This window comes from Oryctolagus cuniculus, chromosome 6, assembly GCF_051225735.1.
Source record: "Oryctolagus cuniculus isolate XC-2025 breed Fujian yellow rabbit chromosome 6, ASM5122573v1, whole genome shotgun sequence".
NCBI lineage: Eukaryota > Metazoa > Chordata > Mammalia > Lagomorpha > Leporidae > Oryctolagus > Oryctolagus cuniculus.
In genome coordinates, this window is record NC_142872.1 from 158,734,555 (window position 1) to 158,757,657 (window position 23,103).

The window sequence follows — 23,103 nt, forward strand, 5'->3', positions numbered from 1 at the left end:
ACTTGGTTCTTTGAAATGATCAGCAAAATTAGCAAACTTAGCTACATTAACCAAGACAAGACTCAAATTTACTAAACAGGAATGAAAGAGAAGACATCACTAATTTATTTTACTGTCTTATAAATTTTTAAAATTTTATATAAGGAATACCAACTTCATGCATTTCATATATACAAATTGGGGAACATGGTGATTCTTCCCATCCTACCTCTCTCCTGCCCATACCCCACCCTTCTTCCTCCTTTCTCTCCCATTCCCATTCTTATGTTTTACAAAGATCTATTTTCAATTAACTTTATACTCACAAGATTAGCCCTACACTAAATAGAGAATTCAACAAATAGTATGAAGAAAAAAGTATAACAAACAAACCAGCAAAAAACATTGTTCCTTAACAGGCAAAGACAAGGGCTGTTCAAAAATATCACATCATAAAGTATCAGTTTCACTCCTATAGATTATCTTTTAGGTACTCTATTAGTTTCCACAGATAAGAGAGAATATATGGTATTTGTCTTTTTGGAACTGGTTTATTTCACTAAGTATAATGGTTTCCAGTTGCATCCATTTTGTTGTAAATGACAGGGTTTCATTTTTTTTACCACTGTGTAGTATTGCATTGTGTATATATACCATCATTTCTTTATCCAGTCTTCATCTGATGGACATCTGGGGTGATTCCATATCTTAAGTATTGTAAATTGAGCTGCAATCAACATGGGAGTGCCGATAACTCTTTCATATGCTGATTTTATTTCCTTTGGGTAAATTCCCAGAAGTAGATGGCTGGTCATACAGTAGGTCTACATTCAGCTTTCTAAGGTATCTTCATATTGTATACCACAGTGGGTGCACCAGTTTACATTCTCACCAACAGTGGATTTAGGGTACCCTTTTCCCCACATCCTCACCAGGATTTGTGGTTTGTTGATTTCTGTATGAGAGTCATTATTTAAAAAAAAAAAAGAATTATTTATTTATTTGAAAGGCAGAGTTACAGAGTAGCAGAGGCAGAGGCAGAGAGAGATCTTCCATCTGCTGGTTCACTCACCAAATGGCCACAATGGCTGGAGCAAGGCCAATTCAAAGCCAGGAGCCAGGAGCTTCTTCCTAAGGTTTCTCCTAGGTCTTAGCTTTCCTAGGTCATAGCAGAGAGCTGGATCAGAAGTGGGGCAACCAGGACTCAGAACAGCTCCCATATGGGATCCAGGCACTGCAGACAGTGGCTTTACTTACTACACCACAGTGCAAAAGTGGGGTGTTAATGTCCCCCATTACTACTGTATTGCAGTCTATGTCTCCCTTTAGATCTATTAACATTTCTTTTAAAAAGCCAAGTGCCCTGTAATAGGGTATGTATATGTTTATTACAGTCACATCTTCCTGTTGAATTCATCCCTGAATCACTGCATAGTCCCTTCTCTGTCTCTTTTAAAATAGTTTTTGTGTTAAAGCCTATTTTGTCTGTTATTAGGATAGCTACACCTGCCCTTTTTTGCTTTCTGTTAGCATGGACTACCTTTTTCTATCCTTTCACTTTCAGTCCACATGTATCTTTTTAATGAGATGTGTATTTTGTGGGTAGCAAATTGATAGTCTTGTTTTTCAATCCATTCAACCAGTCTGTATCTTTTAACTGAAGAGTTGAGGCCATTTATGTTCAGGATTACTATTTATAAGTAACAATTTGGCCCTGCCATTTTTCCATAAATATTCCTATTGTTTACTTTGGTTTTCTTTGGTACTTTTACTGGGGGATTTTCTGCCTTCACATTGTCATGATGGTGACTATCTTTCTGTGTTTCTGTGTGTAGCACAACCTTAAGCATCTTTCATAAGGCTGGACAAGTGGTGACAAATTCTTTCAATTTATGTTTGCTATGGAAGCTCTTCATTTCATCCTCATTCATAAATGAGAGCTCTCCAGGATACAGTGTTCTGGGTTGACAATTTTCTTTTTCTCTTAATACCAGGACTATGTCTCATCATTCTCTCCTAGCCTGCAGGGTCTTTGATGAAAAGTCAGCTGTGAGTCCAACTGGAGATCCTCTGTAAGTAATCTGGCATTTCTTTCATGCACATTTTAGAATCTTTTATGTTTTACTATGGAAAGTTTGACTAGAATGTGCCATGGTGAAGATCTTTTCTGGTTATGTCTGTTAGGAGTTCTATGTGCTTCCTGTACTAGGATGTCCCTTTCTTTTTCCGAATTAGGGTAGGTTTCCATAAATATATCACTAAAAAGGCCTTATAGTACATTCTCTTTCCATGCCTTTAGGAATTCCTAAGACCATGTGTTGTATCTTTTGATAGTATCCCATATATCTCCAACACTGTTTTAAGTTTTCTAATTTTCTAATTTCTTTTTTTTTTTTTTGGTCTGACTGAATAATTTCCATAAATTTGTCTTCTAGCTCAAATATACTTTCTTCTGCCACGCCAAGTCTTTTGTTAAGGCTTTTCACAACATTTTCATTTGATATATTGAATTTTTCATTTCTAATATTTCCTTTTCTCTTTAAAATCTCAATTTCATGGGAAAAATTTTCATTCATATCATGGGTGGTTTTATTTAGCCTGTAGATTTGCTTCTGGTTGGTTTGAGTAAACATGATTAACTTTTTGAATTCCATTTCTGGCATTTCCTCAATCTCTTCATGTTCACATTCTGATATTGAAATGTTGTGTTCTTTTGGGGGTGGTCATGGCATCTTCTTATTCTTGTTTCTTGAATTTCTGCATTTATTTTTAGACATTTGTGGAGTTAATTGTGTTTTTTCCTCTAATGGCTTTTATGTTTGAGCTACACCTCTGTGGTTTAGTGCAGTATCTGCACCTTCAGTGAGTACCAAGAGGTGTCCAAGTTGGGCCTGGTAGCTGTCCTCTGATTAACAGAAGGGAGGGGAATGGTCACCTCTGCTGGTGTGATACCCCCTCACCTCCTCTCCTCCAAGCTGAGCAATAACCAGGTGTTAACCCCCAGTGTATTCAATACTAATCTGCACAACTGTACGAACTGCACAACTGATCTGTGCAGTTCTAACTGTGAGCAGGGCTCCCTCTGCAATGAGCTGCTCTAGGTAACCAAGGAGCTCCGAGAGTGTGCACCCAGTGACTGCCCAGAAATACAGCTACAACCTGCCCCCTCTCACACAGTCACAGTGTTTTCACAGTCTCAGTGCCCAAGTCTCCAATGGTCAAGGAGTGCAAGAGGGCCCACTCCACCCTGCAAGACTGTCCCATCCAGAGAGACTGAGGGATTCCCAGAGCTGCTGCCCATGTGTGTTCTGCCCTAATGGATCAAGCCTGATCCAAAGTCAGTGGGGAATGTGGGTCTTTCCCTCTGTTAAAATCCCTGGACACATGCATGCAAAATACCCCCTGGCCAGGCCACAGCCCCATTTGTTTCACAATTGTGCTGGGCGCATGCAAGAGTCCCCACAGGTGGCACTTCCTTTCCGTTTTGATGGCTCCCCCTCCCCACCTGTTGCCCAGTAGATGCAGCTGACAAGGTGGAGAGCATCCCCACCAACTGCACTCAAACTGCCTTGGTTGCCTCTGCCATCTGTGTGGAGACTGTTCCCGCTAGTTGCTGGGTGCACACATGAAAGATGGAGCAGCTGCTACCTGCTTATGTCCTAAAATAGTGCCAGCCCTCCCAAAGCTGGCCTCAGGTCACTGGGTGGGTGTGTGGGAGGGGATGGGGGTGTGAGACAGGGAGAGACAGACACGCCACTTTTTCTCCCCTCTGGGTGAGGGTTCTGGGTCCTGTCAGGGTTCTGGGCTGGGCTCGAAGACAAGACAGTCCACTAGACTCTCCTTCCAGCTGTATCAACAGTGGTGCCAGCCCTTGCAGGCTGACCTCATGGTGCTTTTTCTAGATCCAAGCAGCTGAGCCCTTTGTTGTGTTTGTGCTCTTTGCTGCACATCTGCACCTTCTACAGAGGTCAGAGCGTGTCCCCAGCTTTCACAGGACCTCCCACTGCAGTTTGCTGCAGCTGTACCCTGAGAGTGCACTTTCTCCACTTCTTTCCTACTAATTTAGCCCAGCCTAGATCAGACCGCCCCAGTGCTACTCCACCATCTTGGAAAAAAAGAGCCATCACTACTGACATTATAAAAATGAGAAGGACTATAAAGAAATATTAAGAACAAACGCATACCAACAAATGAGATTACCTAGGTGAAACAGATGACTTTCTTGAGATACATAAATTACCAAAGCTGACTAAAAAAACAAAAAATCCAAATAGTCTTAAAACAAGTAAAGAGATTAAATTAGTGATTTAAAAATTTCCATAAAGATATGTGAATACCGGAGACTTCGAATAGCTAAAGCAATCTTATATAACAAAAACAAAGCTGGAGGCATCACAATACCAGATTTCAAGACATACTACAAGGCAGTTATAAGCAAAACAGCCTGGTACTGGTACAAAAACAGAAGGACAGACCAATGGTACAGAATAGAAATGCCAAAAATCAATCCAAACATCTACATCCAACTTATATATGACCAAGGAGCTAAAACCTTCCTTGAAGCAAGGACAGTATCTTCAACAAATGCTGCTGGGAAAACTGGATTTCCACATGCAGAAGTATGAAGAAGGACCCCTACCTTACACCTTACACAAAAGCCATTCAAAATGGATTAAAGATCTAAATCTATGACCTGATACCTTCAAATTATTAGATAACATTAGGGAAACCCTGAAAGACATTGGTACAGGCAAAGAATTCTTGGAAAATACCCAAGAGGCACAGGCAATCAAAGCCAAAATTAACAAATGGGATTACATCAAAATGAGAAGCTTCTGTGCTGGAAAAGAACACTCAGGAAAGTGAAGAGGCAACCGACAGAATGGGAGAAATTATCTGCAAACCATGCAACTGATAAAGGATTAATAATCATAGCATAGAAAGAGATCAAGAAACTCCACAACAACAAAACAAACAACCTAGTTAAGAAATGGGCAAAGGACTTAAACAGGCATTTTTCAAGAGAGGAAATCCAATGGCCAACAGACACATGAAAAAAATGTTCAGGATCACTAGTAATCAGGGAAATGCAAATTAAAACCACAATGAGGTTTCACCTCACCCCAGTTAGAATGGCTTTCATATAGAAATCAACAAACAAAAAATACTGGTGAGGATGTGGAGACAAAGGTACCCTAATCTACTATTGGTGGGAATGTAAACTGGTAAAACCACTATGGAAGACAGTTTGGAGATACCTCAGAAATTTGAATATAGATCTACCATATAGCCCAGCCATCCCACTCCTGGGGATTTACCCAAGGGAATTGAAATCAGCAAATAAAAGAGCTGTCTGCACCTCCATGTTTATTGCAGCTCATTCACAATAGCTAAGACATGGAATAAACCTAAATGCCCATCAACAGAAGACTGGATAAAGAAATTATTGGATATGTACTCTATGGGATACTACACAGCAGTAAAAAAAAAATGAAATCTGGTCATTTGCAGCAAAATGGATGAATCTGGACGACGCCATACTTAATGAAGTAAGTCCCAAAGGGGCAATACTATATGTTCTCCCTAATCTGCAATTTCTAATAGAGCATCTAAAAGGTCATCTGTAGAAGTAAAATTGACATTTTGAGAAGGAATGACTTGAACAGCCCTTGTCTTGACTGTCAGGAACAGTTTTTTTTTTTTTTCCTTCTCTTCTTCCTACTATTTGTTGAAGTCTTTACTTAACATAGAGTTAATCATAAGTGTATAAAGTCAAAAAACTTTTCCATAAAGAAAAGTCCAGGACCAAATGGTTTCATGATGCATTCAATCAAGTGTTTATGGAAGAATTAATTCCCATCTCTTAAAAATTCTCAAAAAAAAAAATAGAAACACTCCTAGTTTATTCCAAGAATGATTGTGGTTCAAAATATACCATAAAATAAGTCAAAAGGAAAACCCACAAAATGAATGACTATACTTGCAAATCATATAATTAGGATTTATTATCTAGAGCATATAAAGAACTCTTACTATTCAACATAAAAAAGCAAAAAGAAACTAACCTAATTTTAAAATGGGCCCAAGTTTTGAATAAACATATTTCTACAGAAAAGGTATACCTAGAAAGCACACAAAAAAATTCAACATCTTTAGTCATTAAATAAATGCAAATCATGACCACAATGAGATACCACTTCACATCCTTTGGGATGGCTACAATAAAAACAAATAAACAAACAGATAATAACAAGAATGAGCAAGGCATGGAGAAGTTGGAGCCCTTATAAATTGCTGGTGTGATGCAAAATAAGTGCAAGTACTTTGGAAAACAGGTTTAGCAAACTTTCTTGTTTGTTTTTGATATCTTTTCAAGAAGTTAAACGCAGAGTTATCATATGACCTAGCAATTCCATTCTTAAGTATGAGTATATTCCAAATTAATTGAAGATATATGTCCACAAAAAAAGCACATGAATTTTCATAGCCATCTTATTCTTAATAGCCAAAAAAAATGGAAGCAATTGAAATGTCCATCAACTAATGAAAGGGTAAGCAAAACGTTGGTGTATGCATACAATGGAATATTGTTCAGCCATATAAAGAAATATTGATACATGCTACAGTGTGAAGGAACCTTGACAGAATTACACTAAATAAGTCAGAAAATACCACATATATTATGTGATTTCAATATCTAATAAATATTCAAAATGAAAAATGCTATGGAGACAGAAAACAGATTCAAGATTGCTAGGGCAAAGAGCAATGAAACTGAATGTTACTAGATACAGTGAATGTTACCAGATATGGGGAACTAAAAATATCTGAATTGGATAGTGATGATGGATGATGTACAACCTGTGAATATACTAAAAATCAATATACTCTATCTTTAAATAGTGAACTTTAGTTTGTGAATCATATTCCAATTTTAAAAACTAAATATTCCAAATATTTTAATTAAGAGACATTTTTAAAAAGAGAAAAGTATTTTGATTCTTTTTACATGAAATATTTGATATGGATCAGAGAGATTAATATAAAAATAAAATCATTAAAACTAAAACTTAATAAGAATATATTGACTTCAGAAACCACATAAAAAAAGATTGATAACTGGGTATATTAAAATGTAAGACTTCTGCATGGTTCCAGTATCACAACTGAAATAAAATGAAAGCAGTAGATCAAGAGAAAATATTTCTAACATATAAGATAAAGGATTAATATTTGGAATTTATAAGCACATTAAAAATAAAGACAAATCAATATAAAGGTGGCTAAGCGCTATGAAATATCTTCTAATTCACATAAGAATAAATATAAATATTCATGTCACATCTGAAAGTTTATATGGAAGCTCAGTAACAAGAGATCTGTATATTAAAATAATTATTAGATAACAATGTCTTCCTATATTAAAAATATATTTCAAAGTATTTGTGAAATTGTCTATCAGTGAGTACTCACATGGACTAGGGCAAGTATAAACTGATACAATCTTTTTGGAGAAGGATTTGGCAGTACATTTCAAAACATGCAATTTTAAAAACAGGAATTCTACTTCTAATTAAAAACCTTGCAAAAAAAAAAACTGCACATGTACACAAAGTGAAATGTGAAATATGCTTACACAACCATGCTTATTATAGCAAAATGCTAGAATCCACCCAAATGTTCCTCTGCAGACAAATGGCTAGATAAATCACTCTGCAATCGTTTTGTTATACAGCACCCCGCCCCCTTTCCTGAATATCAAAAAGAGCAAGGTGATTTCAGGGAATAAATTAATTTACCAAATAGTATTATAGTATAATTCCATCTACAGAAAGCAAAATAAAACCAAACCACCTCCTATACATCTAGGTGTTAACCCTGGCCAGTTCTGGGAAGGGAACTAGGTCAAGAGGTGAAGACTGGACTTTCATTTGTAAATGTATTGTCTTAATTTTTATAAGAATTAGTAAATTTAAGGTTTATGTAAAATATTAATTTTAAAGTGTGCATCTTGTTTATGAAGTGCTACTTAAATCTAATTTTAAATTTCAATTTTCATTCATAACTAGAGAAAATAAAATTCTTACCTTCCAAATTTTCAATTTTTTCAATATTGTTTAAAGCCAAATTCAAATATTCAAGTTTCTTGAGCTTGCTAACATTTTCTGAAATATACAAATAATGTAATTAATTCACCTTCAAGATAAAATAAATTTCCACCTCATCCATGGTGGAAATGATAAAGAAAATTTAAGGGGTGTTGTTCTGGTTATCAAAACCCTGTTGCACCTGTATGTCAGACACTGCCATTGCCTATGCAACACCCAATTCCTCCTTTGTCCTTCAGATGGAATCCAGGTTTGACCATGGTCTTTATCCATCCCCAATCCAATGGCTTAGGCGTAACCAAGCTTGGCCAATGCATAGCAATTCAGTATCTCTTGCTGGTGACAGCTCACGCATATGGTCCAGGACAAGGTACGCACACCAAGTACTCTCAGTCAGCTAAAAGAGCAGGCTCTATATTCATGCTTGGGAATTTCCTTTCTCCTACTGGATGTTAATAAGAAAGGAATTACTCTCCCTCCAGGTACTCACACCAATCACAAGGGAACTAGCTGTAGGACAAAGCCCACATTACGCCTGGTAGAATGATAGAGAGAAGTAATCAACCAACCCTGGCGTATGCCCAACTTCCACTCTTACAGATGGGTAAGACGATAGAATTCCTCCCTATTAAGCCACATGAAGTGGAGTTTCTTTTACTTGAAACTGAAGCCAACCCAAAATAGGATTATTAGTTTTAATAAGCATGAAATCCCACACAGGCAAAACACTGAGTATGAACAAATCAAGGCATCATTTTAGAACAGCTAATAACATGTAACAAAATGGCTGATAGCTAACTATATGCCACAGAGCATTTTGAACATTTTGCATATATTATCTTACTTAATCTGTATAAAAACCCCATAGGGGTAAGTTGTGTTTGTTTTACAAATGAGAACGCCAAGGTACAGAGAACGAATCCATTGGCCAAGGTTGAGTTATACAGCCGGGAAATTTGACTCCACATCTGGATGCTCCATCATTACGTATCGTAACAGTTCTTAGCAGAAAACTCTGCTAAGGAGTGTGCATTTGAAGTAGCCTCACTTAAAAGCAATGGTTCCTCCGCCATTTCTCAGTTATTATAATGAAGAGCAGACCCCAAGATCACCACCATTTTGACCACAAATCGTCCACATGAAATTTACGAAGCATCATACGCTTACAAATTGACTTGAGAGCAGTAGCTTTCCTCTCAGAGAGCCAGTTTACTCACTCTTTTTAAAATAAGAAGTTTAAAATAAAGTACAAGTGTCTCACGGCAATTACCCTAAGCATCACGAATGTTTACAAAAGGCTCTCTGGCAACATCATGACAGTTATAAAATTTGGAGGTTTCTGTGTGCCAGGAATTATGATAGCCAGAGTCTCATCTGCATCCTGAAGAAAAACACTTAAGATTACCACTGTTAATACTGCAGCCCACAATAGAATACCTGTTCAAAATAGAATTCCCCTACCCTCTCATTGTTATGCATATCAGGACTTCAGAAAGTTCATGGAAAAATGCTTATTATGAAAAAACTATTCCAGGGGCTGGCGCTGTAGCGCAGTGGATTAACGCCCTGGCCTGAACCACCGGCATCCCATATAGGCGCTGGTTCTAGTCCTGGCTGCTCCTCTTCTGATCCAGCTCTCTGCTATGGCCTGGGAAAGCAGTGGAAGATGGCCCAAGTCCTTGGGCCACTGCACCTCATGGGAGACCAAGAAGCTCCTAGCTCCTGGCTTCAGATTGGCACAGCTCCAGCCATTGCAGCCAACTGGGGAGTGAACCATCAGATGGAAGAACTCTCTCTCTCTCTCTCTCTCTCTGTGTAACACTGACTTTCAAATAAGTAAATAAAATCTTTAAAAAGAAAAAACTATTCCTGGATTTAAAAAAAAAAAAAAAAAACCTGCACCAAAACGAACTTCCCTTTTTATTCCATTTTTCCACAAACTTATTTATTTATTTATTTATTTGGAAGCCAGAATCAGAAAGAGAGAGAGATCTTGCATCTGTTGGTTCACTCCCCAAATGGCCTCAATGGCCAGGACTGTGCCAGGCTGAAGCCAGGATCCTGGAGCTTCTTTTGGGTCTCCCACATGGCTGCAGGGGCCCAAGCACTTGGGGCGTCCTCCACTGCTTTCCCAGGCACATTAGCCGGGAGCTGGACTGGAAGTGAAGCCGCTGGGACTTGAACCAGCGCCCATATGGGATGCAGGAATTGCGTGCAGTGGCTTTACCCACTAGGCCACAATGCTGGCCCCTGATGCAAACCTTCGAGCGTTTCCTTGTACAGCCCTCCAAATGCTGGGAGAGACATCTGACAGGAAAAAGCTAAGCTTTATGCAGGAAGGACTTCCTAAATCAACTCCTCGAGAACAGCCAGAAGGGGGAAGGTGCTTGGCCTCGTGGTTAAGACACCCGCATCCCGTATCAGAGTGCTGGCTCCAGTCCTGGCCCGGGCTCCTGACTCCAGCTTCCTGCTAGAGGCAGACTCTGAGAGGCAGCGGGGATAGCTCAAGTAATTGGGTTCCTGCCACTCCAGTGGGAGACCTGGATTGCATCTCTGGTTCTCAGCCTTGGCCTCAGCCCAGCGCCCCTCAGCCACTGAGAGCAGGTGGGGAGTGCGTCAGTGCGTGAGAGCTGGATCTCTGTCTCTATGCCTGTCTCCACGTCTATCTCTGTCTGCCTGACAAATGAGGGAATAAATAAATAAATACATACAACAACAGGGACCAAGTTGCTCAGAGGAAGAAAACAGGATGCTCTCTAAGTGCAAAGTATAGACCCCGCCCCTGGCAGCAAGAAGGGGGTCTCAGAGTTTTGCCCAAGTCGCCGCGGAAGCAGTTCCCACCAACTGCCACAAGCAGAAGCCCCAACTCGCAGTGGCCCAAGCGCCGCCTCAGGTGCCAGACGCTCTGTGGCCCTCAACTTCACCCAGGCACGGTGCCCGCCGGGAAGCTGCTGACGGTGGATTTCTGGAGGCCGCCCCCACAGGTTCTGCGCCTTCCCCGGGGACCCCAGATGGGCCTCAGCTCCCACTTGGATCAACACGAGGCAGCGCCTTCCTCCGCAGCCCATCTGGATCCCCCAGTGAGGAACAGAGCTTTAGGGAAGGCGACTGCTTTGCAGACTTCTGCTTCGGTGGCATGGGGGGTAGGGTGGGGGGTAAGTCTGAATCCCAAAGGGGTAGTTTTACTTGCTTGCTGAATAAGTGCGCAAGCGCCTAGGGGTGGAGCAGCACTGAAAGATCCTGTTATTAGGATTTGAAAGAGTGTTTAATTTAAGTATACTTTGGAAGCAAAAATTTAAGCTTTCTCACAGCTCTGAAAAGGACTAAAATACTACGTTCCTAATTAGTAATTGTGATGGACCCAGCTGTGGAGATTAAAATTTCCAGAACTCTTTTAGATCTTACAATTAGGAATGCTCTTTAATGCCCCACACATCAAAGCTGGTGGCTTTCTGTAACAGCCCTTTAATTGAACGATGGGCCAGAGATCCCGGCTTCTGGTTAAGTAAAAGAGGCTGACGATAATTATCAGGAGAAATACACAGAGGGTTTTAGCAGGTCTGCAAAACACAATGTGAACCTAGGTGTTTTACAATCCGAGGGCCGATCTGCAATTCCTCCCAAAAGCAGAGGCAGGTCCAGCACAGTGTTGCTCAGTCTCAGCGGCATGGACAACTGAGCTGGAGAGGTGTCGCTGGTGGGGGTTGTGTTATGCATCGTAGGATGGTTAACACTCTCCCTGGCTTCCACTGACTCGGGGCCAGGAGCACCCACACACACATTTGTAGCAAGCATAAATGTCCCCAGACATTGCCCAATGCACCCATCTGAGAACCACTGCACATCACCAGAGAAAGTTCACCACCACCTTCAAAGCAGACCTCTGGGCTCTGATGTCTAAGCACACAGGGGTTGGCACTCCCTCTACCTCGTCAGCCCTGACCCATCCCTTCCTCTCCAATTCCATGCACCTCTCCCTCTGCCCCTGCCTTCATGTGAGGGCCTGGGGTGCCCTGGGGTAAATAACCCTGATGGTGACAGCAGGAGCAGCTGACCACCTTCATCTAATAAGCACTGGTTTCATGGTGAGCAGAATGCTAAGCACCTCCTTTCAGGTCGCCCAGATACCAATTCTGCATGCTGGGGATTAACTAGTCCTGTTTTACAGATGGACCGACTAAGACCAGGCACACATTAACTGAAATTTCTAATTCTACTCGGCTTATAAATGGCAAAGGCAGGGTTCAAAGCCAAGTCTACCTGATGCCAGAGCCTTGGCCTGCTCTTATTACTGAACCACACTGCTGCTTTTCTGAGTACTGGGGGTGCTCCTGTTTCCACAGGGCAGGGCCTGCATTAGAGTGAGGCCACAGCTCTCGACCCTTTAATTCATTCTTACTGGGGGTTGGGGCGGGGGGAGACACAGGGAGTGGGAGAAGGATTGACTTATTTTTGATGGATAAATTGGGAGAAGAAACTGGGCATAGCCAATCCCATCCTCTTTCCCGGCTTCTGGGATCTTCCTGACAGCAGAGAAGACAGAGTGTAAACCTCTCCTCCCATAAAGCAAGGACCTACCCAGGTAGAGGAAACTTGGGGTTCAGTTCTGCATGTGACTGGACGGATAGGTTTACTCTGGAGACAGTATCAGCAAGCCCGCCTGGCTGCAGCTCGAAGCCGCATTCTTCAAGGAGCCGCACCAGCCATAATGCTGGTATTTGCATCTTTACCCACCTGACTCCTGTAAACTGGAACCCCCTCAAAACCCAAAGCCTTGTGTATATACGTCACAAGAAACAGGGCGGAACTGGCTGCCAGTGTGTGGTAACCTGACAAAGACTTGTTCAATTCTCACATAATCCATTCAGCTTTGCAAAGTAACAAATGCCTGACTTATTTCCTCTTCTCTTTCCAATTTTGAAAAAATAAATGTGTTTCACGTCTTTTTAGGTGATCAAGTCGAGTAGCATGTGCCCTGCCTTTAACTTCTCTCCCAACTCCTTGCTGGAGATGCTTCTGGCCAGTGAGAGTCACAATACCTGGACACAGTCAGGGAGATACTGTATTTGCCAACTACCGGGAGCTGGGCATGGCTGTTGTCCCAGTAATTCTTTTTCGGTTATGGCCTTCCTCTGAAAACACTGCATTTTCCTAAGTCTTCCATTCAAAATGCTAAAGAAACAGGAGAACAGAGTGACGAAACTTACCAATTTTCCCAATCAGATTATTCTGAAGATAAAGAATTTTTAGATCCCGGCACCATTTGTCAATATGTTCTAGTCTTTCTATTTCTTGCTGATGCAAGGAGAGTTCCTCCAGGGAAAAAATTATACAGTCATTGTGTTCAGCATTCCGTCTAATAAGATCTTCTGTGACTGAAAGAAAATTTGTCACATATTACATTTCTGCCCCCATTGTTCATCACGGGGTTATTACTTTATTATTGCATTGAGTTTTCTTTGCAGTAAAATATCAATTCTCCAGGCCAGAGTGCTTTTTAATAAGAAAGAGATCAGTAAAAGTCTTCTGGGAGATTTTGTGACATCATGTGGATGAGAGGGGAGAAAGAGAGACGGTAATATCTTAGGTCTTATTTGTTGTTGTACGTGCAGAGTCTACACACACTTTGCTGTACGGATGGAGGTAGAGTTGACAGTCAATGACAGTCAATGCCTATACAAAAGGTCACATGCAGTGGTGCCATGTCCAACCGGAGAGGATTCAACAACAGAGAGAGAGCAACTTACTCCCAAGAGCTACAGTTGGGCTAGCAGAGGGCAGAAATATGAAAATATCCTCCATCATTCAATAAAGAAAGGTCATTCATTCATTTGACCAATATGTACTAATTTAACTGGTGACTCTTTACAGGTCTTGCACTGCAATCTTTCAAAGCAGCCACCATTTGTTCTGTTTCCAGGAAGAATGAAAAAGCCGCTCACAGGAGGGTAGATGGAAGCCCCACCCCTCTAACAAGAGTCTGGACTGCCCAGACTCAGATGGTTATGACTGTGTGGCAACAATGGCACAGCCTGGAGACAATATCATGGCCCAAGTTGGAGCCATACAGAAAACCATAAATCGTCTGTACAGATGCACTGAAATTGAAGAGGTAATGCCAATGGAAAAATCCTGGCTTTCCCACTCCTACTAAAATATGTTAATATTGCTGAACCATCACATTTTAGGCAGAATGTAGAAAGATTGCATATCCACCCCAGGAGATAATATTTATTTATTTCACTTACAAGGTGCTAAGCACTATTCCAAATGTTTTGCATTTATTAATGTATGAATGCACAATGTCACTACTGACATTTTCTAGATGAGGAAATAAAGCCCAGAAAGTATCAATGGTTTTCTACAGTCTTGGTGGAAAGTGCTAGAGCCAGGTTTCAAATTCACTGTCCAGCCCCAGGCTATGTGCTTCTAACCACTATGCTACGCTGCCTTAAACACAAGCAATAAGAGCCTCCTGAGGTTTCTCAGGTTTCCTGACTGTGCAGACCCCTCTAGGCAAAGACAAAGTTCTTCATCACACCTTTTGACCATTCTGCCTCTGAGCCAAACCCACGAAAAGGGAACACGTCTCTTTGGAAAATGTAAAAAAGTGTAAGAACTTGACCATGTGCATACAGTAAGCCAAACAATCTTCTACTTCTGATGGGAGGAGAAAGGGTTGTTTGCAATGATAGTTCTTTGGAAGGAAGACAAGGAAAACAGAGATGAAACTATTTGTGGCAGACGCCTCTGTGGGTTCAACTGACAGGCAGAGATGGCTGCAAACCTGGTACTGGGAAGGGGCAGGCCACGGTGGAAGGAAGCTCAAAGGACAACCTCACGTGCCCTGGCTTGCTGAGGTCCCTCCTGCCAGCCCTGTTCCTTCCTGGAATGCCACTACCATTTTGTACGCCAGCTTAAATAGACTGCTCTAGCCAACCAAAACAAAACAAAAAAATACTTCCTAGAAACCAAACCGGTAAGAAAGAGAAGGGCATGAAAAAGAATAATGAATAAGCAGGTACCACCAACATGAGGATATAGCAAAGCTGCTGGGTATAGATGCCGGTTTACATTACAGATGTAATGCCTGTTACATGTATCTGTCATTCACCTCTACGCATTCTATCACCAAGGATACAACGTGGGTGAAGAGGCTGAGACAGCAGAACCAACATTGTTTGAGCTAACTTAGCGAAATCCGAGGTTTATTTGCTACTACTGCTAAGACCTTCAGTGACTAATGGGGTAGCTGTGGTTTGAACTACACAAGCCTATGGGGCAGGGGTGTGGTTTGCTGGAGCCCTTACTGCCAGGAGACCTGGAGTCCGTGGGGCTGCACATCCATAGCTCACGCCCTCCCCTCTGGACCATGCTTCAAGAAGGAAGATGTTCTGCCCAAGAGGCCCAAGCCTGTTCCTATGCCCTACACTGGCTTCTTCTCCAAGTTCATTCTGACAGACGGAAATCCCATCCCATATGCATCCCCACTTCCAGGAGTGTCCAAGGAGCAGCTTTTTCCAGGGGTTGTGTGGGCTGGAGAATCCACCCTCATACATGAACAAGAAGGGTGAGGATACAGCCAAGGGTGGGAAGAGGAGGGAAGACAGACCAGGAGACCACCTTTCCTCAAGCTACCACGCCCTGGCACAGAACTCCAAGCAGTATGGGAAAGTTGCATTACATCTGCCATCTGGGTTTCGGGAAGGCATGCGTGCCAAGGGAATAAGACACATTTTATCTAGTCACTCGATCTATAACTTGATCCATACACCTTTACTTCCATTCTTGCCCCAGATTCCAGTGGAAGATTTAATTTAATATAACCTAACTGGAACCCCACAGGGACTATCTATGATGACTGGAATGTGTTCCGGGAACTCTTTCTTTTTTTTCAAAGATGTATTTATTTATTTGAAAGTCAGAGTTAGGGGGAGGGGAAGAAAGAGGGGTCTTGCATTCCACTGGTTCACTCCCCAGAAGGCTGCAATGGTCAGGGCTGGCCAAGCTGAAGTCAGGAGCCAGAAGCTTCACCCACGTCTCCCACATGAGTGGCAGGGGCACAAGCACTTGGGAGATCTTCCATTGCTTTTCCCAGGCCACCAGCAGGGAGCTGGATCAGAAGTAGATAGGAACCAGTGCTCCTATGAAAAGCTAGCATCGCAGGCAGCAGCTTTACCCACTTCTCCACAATGCCAGCCCCTGTTCTGGGGAGTTCTGAGAGCATCTTAAACATCAGCTGGTCTCTGGTCTCATCTGTGCAGCCCATAGGGGGCTTCTGGGCTCCCTGGGTAGGGAGGCATTCAACTTCTCCAGTTCTGCAGTTTTAAAGGCCTTTCCAGTTTTCCCTGACGATTGACACGGTTGGCAAAGGTCCTACTGATACCAAATACCCTTCCTGTAGCCTCTTGCTACACCTCTCAAAATTTCAGAAAGTGTATTCATCATGTGTCTAAAAATGATCATTTTAAAGCAATTATCAAATCTTCCCCTTCAAAGGCATATAGATATTAGGAAGGGATTATACTGATCCATATCTCCTAACCCTTAGAATTAAAATGATAAAAGTCAACACTAGGTATTAAGAGTAGGAGGTGAAGGAACCCCCTAGCATGAATAACTAATTTACACACATGCACACACACACACACACACACGTGAAAGGAGGGGCACAACAGTGGTGCTGTCTCCTCTGGCCTCAGAATCAGCCCTAAAGGCATTCCGATCTGGCTGAAAAGCCCATGAGGGTATTTCAGGCATGGAAAGCCAAGACACTCTGGCAAAACAAAACAAAACAAAACAAAAAAACCTAAATGAAAGATCTCTGTGAGTGAGATCCCAGTGGAAAGAACAGGTCTTCAAAGAGGGAGGTGCCTTTCTCTGAAGGGAGGAGAGAACCTCCACTTTGACTATGACCTTGTCTAAACAAGATAAGAGTCGGAGAACTCAAGGGGCTTCCATAGCCTTGGAAACTCATGACTGGAGCATAGGGAGATTACTGATGCCATAGACAGGAGTGTCAATTGGTAAAGTCAACAACAGGAGTCACTGTGCACTCGCTCCTCATGTAGGATCTCTGTCCTTAGCATGCTGTACATTGAGACTTAATGCTATAACGAGACTCAAACAGTATATTTCACTTTGTGTTTCTATGGGGGTGCAAACTGTTGAAAGCTTTACTTAATGTATACTAAACTGATCTTCTGTAAAAAAAAAAAAAAAAAAAGAAGAAGAAGAAGAAATTATCAATTCCCAACTTGACTCTCACTGGGATTAAACATGACAATAGGTCTGATCTGATTTCATCATCATTTAAAAAATCATCTATTATTTTTCACTTTATGTTTCTGTGTGGGAGAAAACTGTTGAAATCTTTACTTAATGTATGCTAAACTGATCTTCTGTATATAAAGAGAATCGAAAATGAATCTTGATGTGAATGGAAGGGGAGAGGGAGTGGGAGAGGGGAGGGTTGCGGGTGGGAGGGATGTTATGGGGGGGGAAGCCATTGTAATCCATAAGCTGTACTTTGGAAATTTATATTCATTAAATAAAAGTTAAAAAAAAAAACAGTGGTGCTGTCTCAACAGCAGTAGCTATACACTATGATGGATGAGAAGAAAATGCAGAGTCACTAAGGAAGGTGGGACCGTGAATGTCTGGAATTTCTCAGTGGCCCTTTTCTGAACTCTTCTAGAGGAAGCACACTGCTGTGTGGCCCATCACTTTACAGCGCTCGAGTAACTGTTATTATACCACACTGCTTCATCTGCAATGGCAAGCATCAGAGGAAAGACCAGAGTACCTAAGAAAAATGCGTAAAAATATCTATATGGTGCACAGAGATTATAGCGTTTCATGCTTTTAAATGGAAAGGCCCGTTGCAATTTTATATGCTAACTTGGGCCAACCACCCTTTAACTTCATGAAGGGATGCTCCCTTTCAGAAACTCCGGCTCCAAGTGATACAGCACTGCGCTTACGTAAGCTCATCCTAGGAACTTAAAAATGGTTTGGGGGCAGCTATTGTGGCATTAACTCTTAAGTCACTGCTTGGAAAGCCTGCCTGGGATCAAGTCCCACCGCTGCTTCTACTCCAGGTTCCTGCTAATGTGCACCCTGGGAGGCAGCAAATTATGGCTCAATTACTGAGGTCCCTGCCACCCAAGCAGGAGACCAGGAAAGAGTCTCTGGCTCCGGGCTTTCACCTGGCCAAGCCCCCAGCCTTTGTGGGCATTTAGGAAATGAATCAGAGGATGGCAGATTCTCCCTCTCTCTCTCCCTCCCTCCCTTCCTCCTACCCTCCCTCCCTCTCTCCCTTTTCCCTCCCTCCTCTCTCTCTCTCTCTACCTTTCAAATATACATAAATAATAAATCTTTAAAAAAAACATTTTAAAAACACTTCCAAAACAGATATGTCCTTTCCAGACTATGTCAACAGAGGTGGTATTGCAACACCTAATCTGGTATGGTATAGATTTAGAACAAACCCTTGCTCTTATGAAACATATCGTTTACATTTCCTTCTTTTAGAAAAGTTCAAACAGTGAAATGCAAGACTCTGATGGAGTGTAAGAAGTGGCTCTAAAACACGTTGCCGAGGAATCTAAAGGTTTAACTCCGATAAGCCAGCCGAGGTTTCTTCTCAATTCCTGCAATATGTGGGTTCTATCAGTAAAATGGCTTTGCAAGGAGGGGGCAGGAAAGGCAGAGGGGAGGTTTCTGGGAACATGGAGGTAGCCCTTTGCTTTTCCCAAGCTTTTCAGTATATTCAACAAAGTTCCAGAACTCCCAGAGCCAACAATTCAGTGTATATTCCTCCATGCCCTCTCTTTCTCACTGGATTGGAATAAAATCAGCCAACATGTGTTTATAGCAGCTTTGGGGTCATTTTCAAATGTTGAAAGACCTAGCAAATGCAGATAGAAAACAAAGATTGAATAGAAAGGAAGGAATTGCAAACAGAGGAAGGCTACCTCTTACAGCATCTAAACTTTTTTCTTTTATAATTTTCAATGGACAATGTTTAAAAATTGGATTGCACATTTACCCCGACTTTTCTCACGGACCCAGGTCATCCGAACGTGCATCAGGAGCCATACTGTGCCCTACTCCGTTGATACCTTTAAGGGGTGTGGACATAGAGTGCACCATTCCAAAGCACAAGGTTACAGGGGGCGAAGACAGAAGCACACAGAAAGTTAATGAGTGCAAAGAAGGGAGCGATCAGTGCTGTCAAGAGAGAAGAGGCCAGGAGAGGCTTCACCAAGAAAAGCCTGGGCTGAATGCGGACAGGGGAGATCGGGCAGAAAGGCCTCCCAGGCTATCATGTTCCCCCTCTGATTCGCAAGGAGTAATTCCTCCAGCTGGGCGAGACAGCCCTTGGAAGCCCACCTCCGTCAGGGGTCACTGCAGCTGAACAGACACCTCAGCCAAGGTCATGCCCCTTCCCAAGACAGCCCAAAGCCATGATGTGGGGTTGCAAAGGCCTAGTCCCCCACCCTTGGGCAAGTCAGAAGGTCCATGCATGGTTAGAGCTCCTGGGGGTGGTTAGCGGAGGCCTCCTGAAACTCATCACAGCCCAACTTCCCCCTCTGTCCACTCTTGCTTTCTCCCTACCCATCCCGAGAACTCGCCCTCGTAAACCTCCAGCACATCAGTCTGCACCTGCTGCTCTGCTTCCTGGGGGACTCAGCCTGGCAGCGCTGACAGTTAAAGGGGCCCGTGAAAGCAGACGCTAGCTAGGAGAGAGTTCCGCTGCTGAAGTGACAGTGTGGATGCCGTCACTGGCCGCAGGCAGGACACAGGGTCTGGCCCGAGGCAGTGGTACAGCTGTTAAGGCTCAGGGGTGTAGAACAGAGCGGGGACACCAACACAGGGGAATGGTTTTTTGGGAGTTGTCAAATCTCAGGCATAGAGAAACTGTGAGGGAGCTGTTACTTAAAGAACACTTGCACTGGGCAGCTAAGCGCTACAGGCAGAGAGATTCTAATGGTCTGGTGAGAGCTGAGTGTGAAAAACCCGGCCACCAACCTGGTAGCATTTCGTGGAGCCAGAGCACAGACACTGGCTGAGGACTAGGACCAGGGCTTACCCGGAAGAGTAGCAGCGACTTCCATCTTTGAGCATGATGGAGTTATGGGACAGCAACTACCAAACACCCCAAAATAACCAAAAATCCGAAATATATCTGAGTAAAGATTAAAAAAATACATTGGACACCAGAAAGTCAAAAGGGAAATTAACATATTTTACCAAAATGAAAACAAATCAATATCATATCAAAGTTTGTGAAATGTACCTAAACCTTCCTAGAGGGAAATCTACAGCACTGAACTGCTACAGAAAAAAAAAAATTGGCTTCCACGCTAAGAAATTAGCAAAAGAGCAAACTACACCTAAAATAAAAGAGATTATAACAGAAATCAATGAAATGGAAAGCAGAAAAACAACAGAGAAAAATCAGTAAGAATTAAAAAGCTCATTTAAAAAATACAAATTGGTAAACTTCTAGTGAGACTTCATTTAAAAAAGAGAGAGAGGACACAAATTGTAGATTTTAGGATTCAGAAGCCGGCACCACAGCTCACTTGGCTAATCCTCCGCCTGCAGCGCTGGCACTCCGGGTTCTAGTCCCGGTTGGGGCGCCGGATTCTGTCCCAGTCCAGCTCTCTGCTGTGGCCCGGGAAGGCAGTGGAGGATGGCCCAAGTGCTTGGGCCCTGCACCTGCATGGGAGACCAGGAGGAAGCACGTGGCTCCTGGCTTTGGAATGGCGCAGCACCGACCATAGCGGCCATTTGGGGGGGGGGGGGATGAACCAATGGAAAGGAAAATCTTTCTCTCTGTCTCTCTCTCTGTCTAACTCTGCCTGTCAAAAAAAAAAAAAAGATTCAGAGAGGTGACATTATCTCCATTCTGCAGGCACTAGAATAAAGGAATACATAATATAAATGGTCTTGTGCCATCAAATTCAGGAACTTAGAGCAAAGGGGTAAATCCCTTGTATGATGAAACCAAAGCTCACTCAAGAAACCATAGACTGAACGGCCCTGTATCTACCGAAGTAATTGACTATGTGGTTGAAAACCTTTGCACCCAGAAGACCATGGCATGGATGTTTCTGCTGATGAATTCTGCCAAGCACTTAAGGAAAGAGAAAACAAAACAAAACAAAACAAAACAAAACAAAACAAAACAAAAAACAGGACTCCATGTTTCCAAAGTCTTCTAGAAAAGTGAAGAGATGTTAGCAAGGGGCAGGAAGCCGTGCAGGGACAGCCCAGGGAGAGACACGCAGCCACAGCTTCCAGGCACCAAACCCCCCAAATGCCCCCACTTGGCCTCAGTCTGCCACCCTGAGGATATCTGTATGGGTTCAGTCCCAAGGGGACCCGATCTCCGGGCCTCAGTTTCCGTCACCTAGATGGGGACGATCGGGATTCCTGCTGCTCGGAACGTGTGCAGAGAACAAAGTCAAGCACCGATCCAGTCCTCACCACAGTGCACGCTGCTGCCTGGCCACTGACTTGAACTCCGAAATAGCCCAGTCATGCCGGCCGACTGGTTCCCCCTCTGTGGTCCACCACTGCTCTTCTGACGAATTTCTCAGTTCTTCGTGGGATCTGCACGACCTGTGGATCTGACCCCCGCCCGCCTCTCTCCAGCCTTCCTTTTCTCTGCCCCTCCATCCCTTAATTCCTCCCCTCACCCCAGCTGTACCACTGGTCACTGTTCTTGGGCCTCTCTTGGCAGTCCCAGGCCTCCAGGGTCCCCTGCCTGCTGCCCTCGGGCTGAGTCCAGGGCACAGGCAGCCCCATAAGCGATGCACCTGTGTTTGCCTCTCAACCAACAGGAGAGAAGCCCACCTCTGGCTTGCTCAGCGCTGCATCCCTCAGGGCCGCCTTGCAAGTCTGGTAAGAGTCAGAGGGCAAAGGATAACCCGCACAGACAATAATATGCGGTCCCTGCACACGGAAGGTAGGCCCAGGGAACTGAGGCGGCATCAGGGAGGGGCTAGCAATGGGGTTTGCGCTTTACACGCACTCCCTCCACCACAGGCTGTGAGGCCCTGCGGGCAGAAGCCCCATCAGCTACCACTATCTCTTGATGAGAAGTATGCAAATGTGTTCAGTGGGATTTTTACAATAACTGATACATGGAGCCGTTCAAGACTGCCGTTTGCGGAGATAAAATCTGTTGTCCGCATCAGAACTGATAACCGATAAGCCCCCAAACCCTTGAGGTTCTGGGTGCATTTCTCAACAGACCCGTCTACACCGCGTGCCCCAAGGGGTGAAGTCACCGCTACACCCCCTTCCTGCGTGCGTCTGAGGGCGGCGGCTTCCGCACGGTGACAAGCCCGGGGTCACACGCAGCCCCGGACCGCACCTGCCGCCCCCACTTCCTCCAAGCCCAAGGCCGTGGGCCCCCGCCCCGCCACTCTCACAGGCCGGGCTACAGCACCCGTGAGCCGAGGTCTGCGGAGCGCGAAGCCCCACACAGGGCCTGGGTCCTGGGCGCTGGGGTCCGGGGCTGCCGGCCGGGTTTCCCACGCACACCCGCCGACGCCCGCGACGGGGACGACCGAGGGCAGGAGGTGAGAGGGGCGCCTGCTTACTCCAGCCCATGGCGCCTCTCGGGTTCGCCGGTCGGGGAAGCCTGACCCGAAGCCGGAGGAGGACTCCCTTCAGGCTTCGCAGCGCGCCTCAGAGCGTCTCCGGGGGACTCTGGTAGCCATGGCAACGGGACTCTACGGCGGCCGCGCAGGGCCCTGCGGCGCCGCGTTTCCCGCCCTCAGCAGGAGGGCCCCCAAGGGGGCAGAGCGGTGACTCCGCACGATGCCTCCTTCTCCCGAAACCCACGACCAGAATGGAACAAGGCCTCAGGGCAGTCTTCTGTCCAGACGGCTTGCCTTTCAGCCCACCCGGTGCAGTCTCCTGTAACTCGGGTAACGCTGGCCAAGCCAGACCTGGCTCCGGCCGGCACTGTGCTTTGCAGCAGTAGGGGCTGGTGAGA

General features: G+C 44.0%; 1 protein-coding gene across 4 annotated transcripts in view; it reads right to left on the minus strand.

The window, feature by feature from the left end:
* DNAAF11 (dynein axonemal assembly factor 11) overlaps positions 1 to 22,872 on the minus strand; it is a 115,709-nt gene extending 92,837 nt beyond the window's left edge. For 2 of the 4 annotated variants that reach the window (XM_051844036.3, XM_070075505.2), the window contains exons 1-3: positions 22,706 to 22,872; positions 13,295 to 13,462; positions 8,067 to 8,144 (exon numbers count right to left, since the gene is read on the minus strand). In XM_051844036.3, the coding sequence (XP_051699996.1) occupies positions 8,067 to 8,144; positions 13,295 to 13,462; positions 22,706 to 22,715 (256 nt within the window). In that variant the 5' untranslated portion in view covers positions 22,716 to 22,872. Of the gene's footprint in view, positions 1 to 1,051; positions 1,127 to 8,066; positions 8,145 to 13,294; positions 13,463 to 22,705 lie in introns of those variants that run through there. The other 2 variants (XM_051844035.2, XM_089335723.1) reach the window with 2 other exon arrangements.
* Between the last annotated feature and the right edge of the window lie 231 nt (positions 22,873 to 23,103).